Source organism: Ovis aries, chromosome 2 (genome assembly GCF_016772045.2).
Source record: "Ovis aries strain OAR_USU_Benz2616 breed Rambouillet chromosome 2, ARS-UI_Ramb_v3.0, whole genome shotgun sequence".
In the NCBI taxonomy this organism is placed as follows: domain Eukaryota; kingdom Metazoa; phylum Chordata; class Mammalia; order Artiodactyla; family Bovidae; genus Ovis; species Ovis aries.
The window spans coordinates 8752676-8765786 of NC_056055.1; the positions used below are offsets into that span (position 1 = coordinate 8752676).

General features: G+C 49.0%; 1 protein-coding gene and 1 long non-coding RNA gene across 25 annotated transcripts in view; one reads left to right on the forward strand and one right to left on the reverse strand.

Moving 5' to 3' along the window:
• TNC (tenascin C) overlaps positions 1–10165 on the forward strand; it is a 101217-nt gene extending 91052 nt beyond the window's left edge. For all 20 annotated transcript variants that reach the window (XM_042242806.2, XM_042242805.2, XM_042242809.2 and 17 more), the window contains 4 exons: positions 476–572; positions 1427–1588; positions 5293–5456; positions 9455–10165. In XM_042242806.2, coding sequence (XP_042098740.1) covers positions 476–572; positions 1427–1588; positions 5293–5456; positions 9455–9565 — 534 coding nt within the window. In that variant the 3' untranslated portion in view covers positions 9566–10165. The remainder of the gene's footprint in view (positions 1–475; positions 573–1426; positions 1589–5292; positions 5457–9454) is intronic.
• Positions 7114–13111, reverse strand: part of LOC121818580 (uncharacterized) — a 29983-nt gene continuing 23985 nt past the window's right edge. For 4 of the 5 annotated variants that reach the window (XR_006058551.2, XR_009599507.1, XR_009599505.1 and 1 more), the window contains 2 exons: positions 8173–11259; positions 7114–7673 (listed from right to left, as the gene is read on the reverse strand). This is a non-coding gene — a long non-coding RNA (uncharacterized LOC121818580). The remainder of the gene's footprint in view (positions 7674–8172; positions 11260–13111) is intronic. The other variant, XR_009599506.1, reaches the window with a different exon arrangement.

The window sequence follows — 13111 nt, forward strand, 5'->3', positions numbered from 1 at the left end:
ACCATCTCATCCTCTGTTGCCCGCTTCTCCTCCTGCCTTTAGTCTTTCCCAGCAGCAGGGTCTTTTCCAGTGAGTCGGCTCTTCACATCATGTGCCCAAAGTATTGGAGCTTCAGTTTCAGCATCAGTCCTTCCAATGAATATTTAATTATTAAACTTTATTTTTTAGAGAAGTTTTAGATTGGCAGCAGAATTGAGCAGGAGGTTCACTGAGTCCCCACATGTATGGCCTACCCAGACACATCACAATCACCCAAAGCTGGGTGGTGGTCTTATTCATCCCTGTTTCTCGGGGGAGAACGCTGAGACTCCGAGAGGGGAGGCGGCGTGTGTGCACTGAATTGCATGCCAGATCAGTGAGGACAGAGGTGGGGTCAGGTGTCTTTCCCACAGTGAGCATTGCCTCCTCTCAGAAAGATGCCTTCTCGTTCCCTCAGTGGCTTCAGCTCACCCGGATTCACTGCTTGTGTTTATAGGTGTTCCTGAGACGCAAAAATGGACGTGAGGACTTCTATCGCAACTGGAAGGCCTACGCTGCTGGATTTGGGGACTTAAAAGAAGAGTTCTGGCTTGGTAATACAGCCTGCGTGTTCATGCCCCAAATGCCCATTCGGACCCCCTGTCGTCTGTCCTAACCCACAGCGAAACGTGGGAGAGAAACGGATTAGGAGAAAACGATAGCTCTGTTGGTCAACACAGAATACCAGATTCTCAATGGAAAAAACTTGAGATTCTCTGGGTCATTAAAAATAAAAATCTGATCAGAGGAGAGCCAACAGCCTGACCCTAAGAATAAGCCTAGCCTTAAGTCAACCCCTGGGCCACTTAGAGCATTATCCTCACTGATGTCCTTCACCTGTGCTGACTGGGTCCCTCAGAGCCACACCCTCCAAGCCTCCCAGCAGCCCCACAGTGTACAAAGTTCCCATCTTGCACCTGGGAAAATAGCCCCAAAGAGATTAAGCTGCTGACCGCAGGGATCTAGCCAATAAAGACGTGAGTGGCTCTTGAATTCTCTCAGCCAGCACTACAGTGGCATCACCCATCCCCCACTGTGACTCACACTTTGCCATAACCTGCCCCTGGCACAGCACACCATCATACATTCCAGCATCTGAGCCTGGGAATATCTGCCCCATTGCCTTTCACAGGTAACGAGCCTTAGAGTGGAAAAGGTACCCTCTCCACCTTATTTCCTTTGATATTCACAACACACTAGGAGACGGGCAGGGCAAAGAGGTCAACCCAATCTTAGCTGAGGCTCAGACACTGCATATGTATCCCCTGGTGTTGCAACAGCAAGGAGCCGAGCAGGTGCATCACGCAAAGCTCTTTAGTACACACGGAGCCGCCGCTCTCACGCGGTGAGGAGGAGTGAATGCCTCGGTCACTGTGCTTCTTCGATAACCCTCGCCTGTCATCCACAGGGCTGGACACTTTGAGCAAAATCACAGCCCAGGGGCAGTACGAGCTCCGGGTGGACCTGCGGGACCACGGGCAGTCGGCCTACGCCGTCTACGATAAGTTCAGCGTGGGAGACGCCCGGACGCGCTACCGGCTGAAGGTGGAGGGGTACAGCGGCACGGCAGGTGGGTACAGTGGCGCGGCGGGTACGCACAGCCACTCGCGGAGCCCACAGGACGTCGAACACATCTCGGGCTTTCAGCTAGTTCCCCCACTCAGCAGTCCTTCCTGCATCGGCCCATCCACTTACCACAAACATTTGATAGGTGCTAATCTGGCAGAGCTACAATTTAACTCAATGGTAAAGAAGGCTACGTAGATACTTGGGAGAAGGGAATGGCACCCCACTCCAGTACTTTTGCCTGGAAACTCCCATGGATGGAGAAGCCTGGTAAGCAACAGTCCATGCGGTCAGAAAGAGTCGGATATGACTGAGTGACTTCACTTTCACTTTTCACTCATGTGCTGGCGAAGGAAATGGCACCCCACTCCAGTGTTCTTGCCTAGAGAATCCCAGGGACGGGAGGCCTGGTGGGCTGCCATCTATGGGGTCGCGCTGGGTCAGACATGACTGAAGCAACTTAACAGCAGCAGCAGGTAGATACTTGGTCACCAAAACCTAGGGTAGGTTGGGAAATAGGACATTTAAGATGAATTTATAGCTACCTAAAAGTGAAAGTGAAGTCGCTCAGTCCTGTCCGACTCTTTGCGACCCGTGGACTGAAGCCCACCAGGCTCCTCCGTCCATGGGATTCTCCAGGCAAGACTACTGGAGTGGGTTGCCATTCCCTTCTCCAGGGGATCCTCCCGACCCAGGGATTGAACCCAGGTTTCCCACATTGCAGGCAGACGCTTTACCCTCTGAACCACCAGGGAAGCCCTACTCACGTTTAGATACCAGTTTTAGACAGAGAGGCAGGCAGTGTCTCGGGAGCCTTAATCCTCATGCACTCCCATGCCTCTCTGTTTATTACACACATATGACCTCTGCGGGATCCTGCTGGTGAGCTGACACAGTGTGTCTGGGGTGAAACGGAGATGCCCCATTTCTGATACGGGCCCTCATGATACCAGTGTTGGTGGCACTGCTGGTCCTCGGCCTGCACCTTGAGTAGCAAACAGTCCACTTCATTACCCACCCGGCTGAATCTTTTCTAAGGCTTTCCTGCCATACGGCCCTCCACCCTCAGCTGGCACATCCCCGTGACCAGAGATGCTCCCTACCTCTCTCCTTCACTCTTTGACCAGTACAGAACCTAGCTCAGGTTTCGAAGATGTCTTTGACTTGAAATGATCTTTGTGTGGTTTTCTGGCACCATGTTACAAGAGAAGCAAACAAGGAAACCATTGGCATTCAGGCAAATGAGGTGGCAGCCTCTTTTTGCTGATATTTCATATGCATTGTGAAAGTGAAAGTGTTCGTCACTCAGTCGCGTCCAACTCTTAGTGACACCATGGACTGTAGCCCACCAGGCTCCTCCGTCCATGGAATTCTCCAGCAAGAACACTGGAGTGGGGCGCTATTTCCTTTTCCAGGGGATCTTCCCGACCCAGGGATCAAACCTGGGTCTCCTGCATTGCAAGCAGATTCTTTACCATTTGAGCCACCAGGAAACCTCATTTCATTTGCCTTATATATTATATTATAAATGATACATATATGATACATATCATATATATATATATATCCAGGGAGATATTGCTAATATACAGGTGAGGAAACTGAGGCTCAGAGAAGTTTGGCGATTTGCCCAAGATGTAACAGCTTGAGGAAGGTGGGCCCAGGGGACAAGCCTGGCTGCTCACAGGTGGTTTTGGTAACAAGGGAGATCAAGTGTAAGAGCGTGACCACCCCATGCCAAGCCCTGCCTGCTTTGGGGTGGCTCCCCATTACATTTATGAGAACAGAGGAGACAGATGCTATGCACATTCCCAAGCTCTGGGCCCTGAAAGAACACACCCATAATGGGAAAAGTCTCCAGGTACGATTTGCCAGAAGCAGGTCTCAACCTAAGGAGAGTCAGAGCTCTTTAGCCATCAGGCTGGTGGTAATGAAGAGAGACCTGGAGCATTGTTTTCATTCTTGCATCCATCAGGGAATTCTGACTTTTTCTTACCTAGCAACAAATACCTCTTTTGTTGAGATGACTTCAGGCAAGGAAGATCTTGTTACAGGGCAAACAAAGGCACCTTGGGCAAGAAGGCAGCAGGAATGCGGCCTCCACCCATCTCTCTGTCTTTCCAACAGAAGTTGAGCCATAATCTGCCCCTTCATTTCAGAAGCTCACCCTTGGAACCGCCTCCTCCTGTGTATACTGAGGGCAGCCAGCCCCTCCCCAGGAGAGCATCTTGTTTCATCATATCTAGCTTCCAGCCTCTTGCTCTTGGGGGCTTCATCAGTTAACAAGGCACTCAAGTCCCTATGGATAAAGAACCTGCCTGCAATGCAGGAGACCCAGGTCCAATCCCTAGGTTGGGAAGATCCCTATCAAGTCCCTATGATAACTTGCTCCCATATATCAGGATAGAATGCCTCAATGTCTTGAAACTTTTCTGCCCAGCATTGGCCAGGGTTGGAAGTGAGAGAACACAGAAATGGCGCTTAAATACTCCTAAATTCAATATATTAAATTACAAGCTAGATTCCCATGTAGCACTACATGTAAACAGGCTTTTTGTCTAAGAATCAGGGAAAATTGGTCCCATCAACGCTTTGAAAAATAAATGTACAATATACAAGCTATTTAGTGACATCTAAAACCTGAAAGGTTTGTTTTTAAGTATGGCTCTGTAGGCCGAGACTTAAGGGAGACTGGCTAGCTCTGGAAAAACAGCATGAGAGAGTGGTAAACTAAACTCATTAGAACTTGCTAAATATTAGATGTGTAAATGAATGAGTGAGTGTGAGTTAATGAATAAGTGTGTGTGTGCTAAGTCACTTCACCATGTCCAGCTGTAGCCCACCAGGCTCCTCTGTCCATGGGATTCTCCAGGCAAGAATACTGGAGTGGCTTGCCATTTCCTCCTTCAGGGGATCTTCCCCACCCGGGGACTGAACCTGTATCTCCGATGTCTCCTGTATTGGCAGTCAAGTCCTTTACCACTAACGCTACCTAGGAATAAATAGGTAATAAATGAATACATCCCTGGAGGTGGGCATGGCAACCCACTCCCGTATTCTTGCCTGGAGAATCCCATGGACAGAGGAGCCTGGTGGGCTGCAGTCCATGGGTCTCCAAGAGTCGGACACGACTGAGCAACTAAGCATAAATAAATACATGAAAAAAAAAGTGAAGTCTAAATACTTGCAGTTGGGGGAAAAGCACATCATTATTAAATACAGATTTCCCACCTTACTCTCTGAGTTCCTTTACATCAAGTGAATGCAGAAACAGTCATGAAAGTAACAACAATCATAGCTGTTCGCACACCACACCACCTGTTCAGCGTACACTTTCGTATCAGTTGTTCCAACAGCCCCCCAAGGTGAATCAAATCAATGTGCTATGCTAGTTCCATTCTACAGAGCGGAAAACTGAGGTTCCACAAGTGGCTTGACTTGTGCAAGGACACAACTAGGGTATGAAAGAGGTGGGATTGGAGTGAGACCCTCCAAACATACCTGCAGCCCTCTTTCTACCACTTTGTGCTGCTTCTATCAGAAATGAGGCTCCCGGTGGCACTCATGTTCTATCCAGGCCCGTGTTGGATCCTAATTCTGGGCCTATCGTTCGAGACCGGCCCACCCCAAGGCCCTTGGGTTGTCGCCCTGGTGCTTCCACAGCCCACCAGCAGCTCCAGCTCTCAGTCGGTATGTTCTCTCTCCCAGGTGACTCCATGGCTTACCACAATGGCAGATCCTTCTCCACCTTCGACAAGGACACAGACTCGGCCATCACCAACTGTGCCCTGTCCTACAAGGGGGCTTTCTGGTACAAGAACTGCCACCGCGTCAATCTGATGGGGAGATACGGGGACAACAGCCACAGTCAGGTGAGCGCCTGCAAGGGCCCGAGCAGGGCTGAGACGGGGAGGCAGGGACCTCAGGGGCAAGACCTCAGGTGTCTTCACATCAGGGAGAAGTCCATGGCAGCCTGGGCCAGGTAAACCACAGAGACAGCATGTATTAGCCCATGAAGATCCTGAGGAGAACCACTGGCCAAGGGGATGCCAGGCATACAAAGCTTTCGCCGGATTATCTGTGTCTGAACCCCACAAGTAAACAGGCAGTGGAGGCTGTTTGGGTAAAGCAGGGGGGATGCAGGCCCTGGCCTGGAGGCACCTCCAGAGCCCCAAGAACATCTTAGAATGAAGATCCCAGATTTTAAGTTCCTTCCTATTATGAATCATGAGACTGAGGTCCAGAAAAAGGTGACTTTCCTGAGGTCATGGACCAAAGCTGGGGACAGACAGAAATCCTCCAGGCCACACCCCGCCCCCAGATTTCCCTGCACCATACGGGATGCTGTGACAGAATTTCTGCAATCATAGAGACAGATTTTTTTTTTTTTACAGTTTCTGTGGAAATGGGTAAACAAAACCAAATGCAACCATTTTTCCACACTGAGCCCTGCCTACGTGAGCAGGCATTTGAAAAGTGGACAGAGTCAAGTGGGCCCAGCTACTTAACCATGATGGCCCCTTCTCACAGCCGTCCCTGCACCACACAGGAGGGAACAGTATTCACACAGAGCCTTCCAGACTGATCCGTGGGCTGGGTCTCAGGGAGCCTCACCCAGCCTGCAACCCGGGAGCTGGTGGGTGTTCAGTCACTGGTGCTCTTTGCACCAGGTGGCCAAAGTATAGGAGCTTCAACTTTAGCAATAATCCTTCCAATGTAGATGCAGGGTTGATTTCCTTTAGGATGGACTGGTTTGATCTCCTTGCAGTCCAAGGGACTCTCAAGAGTCTTCTCCAACACCACAGTTTGAAAGTATCAATCCTCAGCACTCAGCCTTCTTATGGTCCAACTCTCACATCCGTACCTGACTACTGCAAAACCACAGCTTTGACCTTTGTCGGCAAAGTGATGTCTCTGCTTTTTAATCCACTGTCTTAATTTGTCATAACTTTCCTTCCAAGGAACAAGTGTCTTTTAATTTCATGGCTGCAGTCACCGTCAGCAGTGATTTTAGAGACCCAAAAGATAAAATCTGCCATTGTTTCCACTATTCCCCCTTCTATTTGCCATGAAGTGATGGGACCTGATGCCATGATCTTAGCTTTTAATGTTAAGTTTTAAGCCAGCTTTTTCACTCTCCTCTTTCACTCTCATCAAGAGACTGTAGTTCCTGTTCACTTTCTGCCAGTAGAGTCAAATCATCTGCATATCTGAGGTTGCTGGTATTTCTCCCAGCGATCTGGGATGCGTTTGTAAGAAGGCAAAGGTCCAAATCACACCAAATGGCCCCAGGGATTCCGATCGGGTGTCCTAGGCAGGACGCAGCATCTCATCATCTTGCTTACTTATACTTTTGCTCTTGGGCTTTTTTTGGCAGCTGTTGGGTTGTTTGGTTTGGGGTTTTTGTTTGTTTGTTTGTTTGTTTGTTTCCCAGCTGTATGGACAGAGGAGCCTGGCGGGCTACAGTCCACGGGGTTGCAAAAGAGTCAGACACGACTTAATGACTAAACAAGAACAACAGCTCTGCTATTAATGGTTTCGATAGATGTGTTTATGTTGGGTTAACTGCCTGCAAGTGATTGCTGTGACCTTAAATGCACACCTTATCTTGACAATTTCTGACACTTGTCAAAGCATTATCGCCTTCTCTCTCCCGTGTGCATCACCTTGGCTCTGTGAGGGGACCAGAACGTGGCTTTTTGTGCCTATCTTATAGAGGAGGCAAGGCTTGAAGGGCACATCTGAACACCAGTCTCGTATTTTCCCCACCCTATATGTGGCCTCAATAATGCACCCATTCTGAGAACTACTGCACTCCTTTATCTCCTGGTCCCTAACATCAGTATAAGACAAGGTCCTCTGGGAGGGGAAAAAAAAGCTACATGCCGGAAGGAAACTTCTTCTTCCACCCTTCCATCCAGCTTTAGAAGAAGGAGCTGACATAAAAGGCCGCAGAGCAGTCACAGGAGCTCAGTCCCAGCGCTGGCTCTGCTCTGGCGGCCGTGTGGCCTCCGTGAAGTCACTTGCCGTCTCTGTCTTCAGTCTCCACCGTAGCATGAGGAGGACTCACTTCCAGCTCTGAACCTCAGCTGGAGGAGAGGACGAGGGCAGAGGAAGGGAGCACAGGACCAAGCTGAGTTCATGACAAACACATCTGCCCCTAAACTGAGTTGGGTATTCTCAGACCCCATCCCCCTGTCAGTTTCAGAGGCTGTCCAGTATCAATCAATGCCAAAAAATAGCATTAAACAAAGCAGCTATATTTTCCCCCATTTCACCAGCCACTATCTTCTCTGTGGACATGTTCCATCCCAGCCCTACGAACCCTGAAGAGAAGAGGGCTCAGTGCACGGAGTGGGGTGGGAGGGGGTAGGGGAGACCCGATAGGACTTTCTGAAGCTGACCCCCACCCTAGGACAAGGGGTCTGTGGGACTCAGCAGGCAGAGCCAACCACCTGCTGACTTTGCTGAAGAGCCAAACCCAGAATCAGGAGGCCCTGAGCTAAGCACAGTCTTTTCTTGAGGAAAATCTTTGGCCAGAGTTCTGAGGCTGTGCCTCCATACTTGAGATAGGGGAGTAATATTTACCGAGCGCCTATGATGGGCCCAGCACCGTGGCAGCTCCCATACAGACTCATTTAATCTTCACAGTATCCTTCCAAGGTTAGCATTATTAGCCCTAAAGAAGAAAAATAGTAAAACCAAGGCCCAGAACCTTTTGATAACCTGTTTAAGACGTTTATCTCTCGAGTAAGAACACAAAGATTCAACTGTGTCAGGCTGCAAAACTTGTGTCCACCTGTGTTCTTTGTGCCGTACCATACCAACCCGTTATTAATAAAACACATCGTAGGAATCCTGTGAAGTATAGACACCGCCCCGCTCCATATAGCCACCCATTCCCTAATCTCTGATCAGATCATGACCCAAATTCCTGCAGCACGTAATCCTATTGATGGCCAGTTGCATCAGCCACCACTTTATCTCAAGGTGGCAGATCAAAGTTCAGTGCAAACTCAGGTGACTTCTGCCTAAAGTTAAAAAAAAAAAAAAAAAGAAAAGAAAAACAACTGATTCAGCCAGGTCTTTTGAAAGTTTTCATTATACAAATCAATAATCAGATCAGCAGGATACAGCCGTGAGCTTCCAAATGGTCAAGCTGAAACAGAGCTGATCTTCCTTTAAATCAATTTTTATTGGCGTATAGTTGTTTTAGAACGTCGTGTTAGTTTCTACTGTACAACAAAGTGAATCAGCTACATGTGCACATGCGCCCACAGGCACACGCACGTGCACACGTGCACACACACACACACACACACACACACACACATATGCTGCTGTTGTTATTTAGTTGCTAAGTCATATCTGACTCTTTGCCGCCCCACTAACTGTAGCCAGCCAGGCTCCTCTGTCCATGGGATTTCCCAGGCAAGAATTCTGGAGTGGGTTGCCATCTCCTTCTCCAGGGTATCTTCCTGACCCAGGGATCAAACCCACATCTCCTGCATTGGCAGGTGGATTCTTCACTGTTGAGCCACCAGGGAAGCCCCACGTATATATATCTCCACTCATTTTTGGATTTCCTTCCCATTTACATCATCACAGAGCATTGAGAAGAGTTCCCTGTGCTCTACAGTAGGTTCTAGTTAATAGAACCTACTATTAACTAGATAAATAGTTACCTATTTTATGCATAGTTTTCAATAGTGTATACATGACAATCCCAGCCTCCCAATTCATCCTCCCCTTCCCCCTTGGGATCCATATGTTTGAAGTGGGGCTCATTTTGTCCCCCTAACTAAATAGCAATGGTCAGTGGATACCTTATCTGATGGAAACCAATCTGAAGGTCTTCTCTCCTTCACAGGGTGTTAACTGGTTCCACTGGAAGGGCCACGAGCATTCAATCCAGTTTGCTGAGATGAAGCTGAGACCCAGCAACTTCCGAAACCTCGAAGGCAGGCGCAAAAGGGCATAAGTTTCCGGGGACAACTTGGGGAGAGGAGAAGGGCCCAGAGATCGAAGATAATTTTACCAAAGCATCAATGCGAGCAGTCCGACCGTGAAGCCACACCTGGGCGTCTGGCGGGAGCTAAAGTTGACCACGGATCGTCGGGGCCTGCAGCAGCTGGCCTCCGCCACTCCACGATGACTTCCTTCACACCAAAGACCACAGTGTCCAGCAGGTTTCCATTCTGTTGTTTGATTCAGCAAAAGTCTTGCAGTGACAGCATCACAGTGATTTTCCTTCTCTCGGGCGGCTCTGGGGATGGGAGCGGGGTAAGCTGTACAGTGGTAGTTTGTCTTAGAACCAGTTGGATTTTACACAAAGCTGTATAATTAATTATCATTATTTTTGTTAGCAGTGATTCAATGTGTGTCTCGAAGCCGTCCCTTTTTTTACGTTCAGAAAAGCAATGCTGTTTCAATTTTAAGGATACAATTAATATTATTAATATAATAATAATGATGATGATGATGTAAACTAAGGATTTTTAAAGAGATCTTCCTTTCCAAAACACATCTGGACAGTACCTGATTGTATTTTTTTTTTAATAAAAGCACAAGTACTTTTAAACTTGACTGTTGGTTTTCCTTTCACTGATTGTCAAGCCTGAATTCCACCAAAGACAATGTATCTGAACAAAGTGGGAGAGGAGGGAAGGGAGAAGAAAGGAAGGGTGGTGGCCAAGAAGGAGCGGAAGAAGGAAAGGGAGCCTGCGGGCTGGGAGAGAGGAGAATATTTTTGAATTTGAACAAGTTTGGAAAATGCTTGTAACTTAAGATTCAGGGACTTCCCTGGTGGTCCCGTGGCTGGGACGGCACACTTCCCGTGCAGGGAACCTGGGTTCAGTTCCTGCCCAGGGAACCAGAACCCCCATGCCTCAATTAAAAATCCCATGAGCTGCAACTAAGACCTGGAGCAGCCAAATAAATTAATATCAAAAAATAAAAGATTCAGCTTCCTGCTCAACACTTCCAAACCTCCTAGCAGTTTATTATTGTAAAAGATACCTTTATACCTGTTTTCTAAAGTAATCTCCTACATGCCACAGATGAGGTAGCAACTGTGATCGAGCAAGGGTGAAAGTCCCCGGAGGCTTAAGTTCTAACCTTGGCTCCACCATTCCTTAGTTCCTTAACCTCTCCAGGCCTCAGTTTTCTGATCAATAAAGTGGGTACACACGGACTTCTTAATTTCACAGCATTTCTGTGGAAAATAAAAGATATCATCCTATGAGGCCCTTTGCAAGGTGCCCAGCAGAAGCGTGGGTGATGGCTACTATCACTCGATGTATGGTGGACTTCAGGGGTCGTAGGATGGAATGACCTGTGGCGACTCTATTGTTACTGTTCGGCTCTCAGTTGTGTCCAACTCTTTGTGACCCCATGGACAGCAGCACGCCAGGCTTCCCTATCCCTCACCATCTCCCAGTTTGCTCGAACTCATGTTCATTGAGTCGGTGATGCCATCCAACCATCTCACCCTCTGTCGTCCCCTTCTCCTCCTGCCTTCAGTCTTTTCCAGCATCAGGGTCTTTTGCGCATCAGGGTCTTTTGCGCATCAGGGTCTTTTGCGCATCAGGGTCTTTTCCAATGAGTCTTTGGGTCAGGTGAGCTCTGCATCAGGTGGCCGAAGTATTGGAGCTTCAGCTTCAGCATCAATCCTTCCTGTGAAGATTCAGGGTTGATTTCAGTGGCTACTGGCCCAGTTAATAGTAGAACTAGGATTTAAACTCAGGTTTTCTGGTCCCCATGTCCTCGCTCTCCCCCAAGTCCCTGATGACACTCCCTCCTTCCCTGGGATACACGTGCCGCGGTACAGAATGAGGGGTGTGGGGAAGACACCAGGATCCGTCATTAGGCTCATATGAGCGGAAGTCTTAGGGACAATGTCTCCTAGGAATGCCCCCTTCTCCCCCGCTCGACGCCCCCTAAAAGGAAGAGAGCCCTGCGTCACCCAGTTTGGTCTGAATACCTCTAGTGACGGAGGGGACTCACTGCCCAGAACAGCAGACCCGTTTGTACTCAGACAGTGTGAGTCAGAACCACACATTACACATTTCTCTTTTCAAACAGGGATTGGGGGTGGAGGGAGGGGGCGATTCTCCGTTCATTCTCTTAGGGATTTTCAACAAATCGACTTTATTTAATGGAAATGTTTGGGCTGATAGGCCTCACTCAAATGGAATGTGATGGTTCAGAAAGGAGAATCAGAGGAATTTATGGCTCCAGCCAGATCCTTTGCTGCTGAGTTTATCTTGCTTTAATAAATGCTGTCATGTTATATACACAGTTTGCTCTTCCAGATCATAAGACTTGTTGCCTGCAAGCCAGCCATAGCAACACTATCCTTGCTGTGTAAACCCAAATAAACCGGCTCCCTAGAACAACCAAGCCTTACGTCGGGGGTTTAACCCTCTACTGACTGCCGACTCGGAAGTCCCTGAGCCTCAGCCTACCCCTCCCAAGAAAGATAGATACAGTAAGTTGATAAGGTGTTCCCCAGAAGCTACACAAGAGTCAAAGTCTCTTGGTGAAGAGGCCACATCAAACAAGAGTCCTTATTCATGGCCTTCGGAAGATTGCAGTTGTGTCCACACAGGGACTAGGTGGGCAGAAGGCCTGAGGCCATGGCATTCAAAACCTCTGCAGTGGGTCTGTGCACTCCACAAGTACTGGTCCGAAGTGTGAGTTCAGTATTTCTTAAACACATCTTTCAATGACTGGCTCGGTGGTTCAAGCACCCACCTCCATCTTGAAAGGTCCTGTGAAGTCCTATTCCCCTCTCAAAGCGCAAGCCCGCTTCCACTCCCATGATGCACTCTGTAGCTCTCCATCAAAAACCCATTTCCAGGGTGTTGGGTCTTCTCTTTGCCCTTCCCCATCTGCTCTGCTCCCTGCTTCCTGCTCTGCATCCTATAGACCACCCTTCAAGAAGGAGACCAATGGACTCCCATGCCCCCAGGCTTCCAGCAGGCAGCACAGGGACACGGAAGGAGACTGGTGGAGATGGGGTGGGGGATGAGTCAGGGAATTCCTTTTCCAGAGCCATCTCTAGGCCATCGTGGAGGGCTGGCCATCCAGATGGATGCGAGTTTCCCCTAGAGGAGTCTCAGCCCCGTGTCAACTATCTCCACACAAATCCCTCTATGAGTTTCAGATAACTGCTCCCCGTTCTAGTCCCTTCCGGCAGTGATGGTCTCTGACTATCAGCTGCTACTAGACCTGGGGAGTCGTGCTGGCCCCTGTGGTTCTCCTCCAGCTGGCCATTGGAAATAGTCCCCCTGCTTCAACTTTTCTGGGGCGCCGTGACAGGCACGCCCACTCTGGGGTCACGCGGACACCCTGCACCACCGCTACAGTCGCCCGGCCATTTCTACTCATGCCCTGTAGTGGACTCCGGTCATTTAATGACTCCCCAGAATCTCAGCTCCTTTCTAGTTTTGGAGAATCTCCCTCTGAATGCGAACCCTACCTCCCACCATGGAAACCACGGGGGGAAATACTCTGCCCTCCTCCC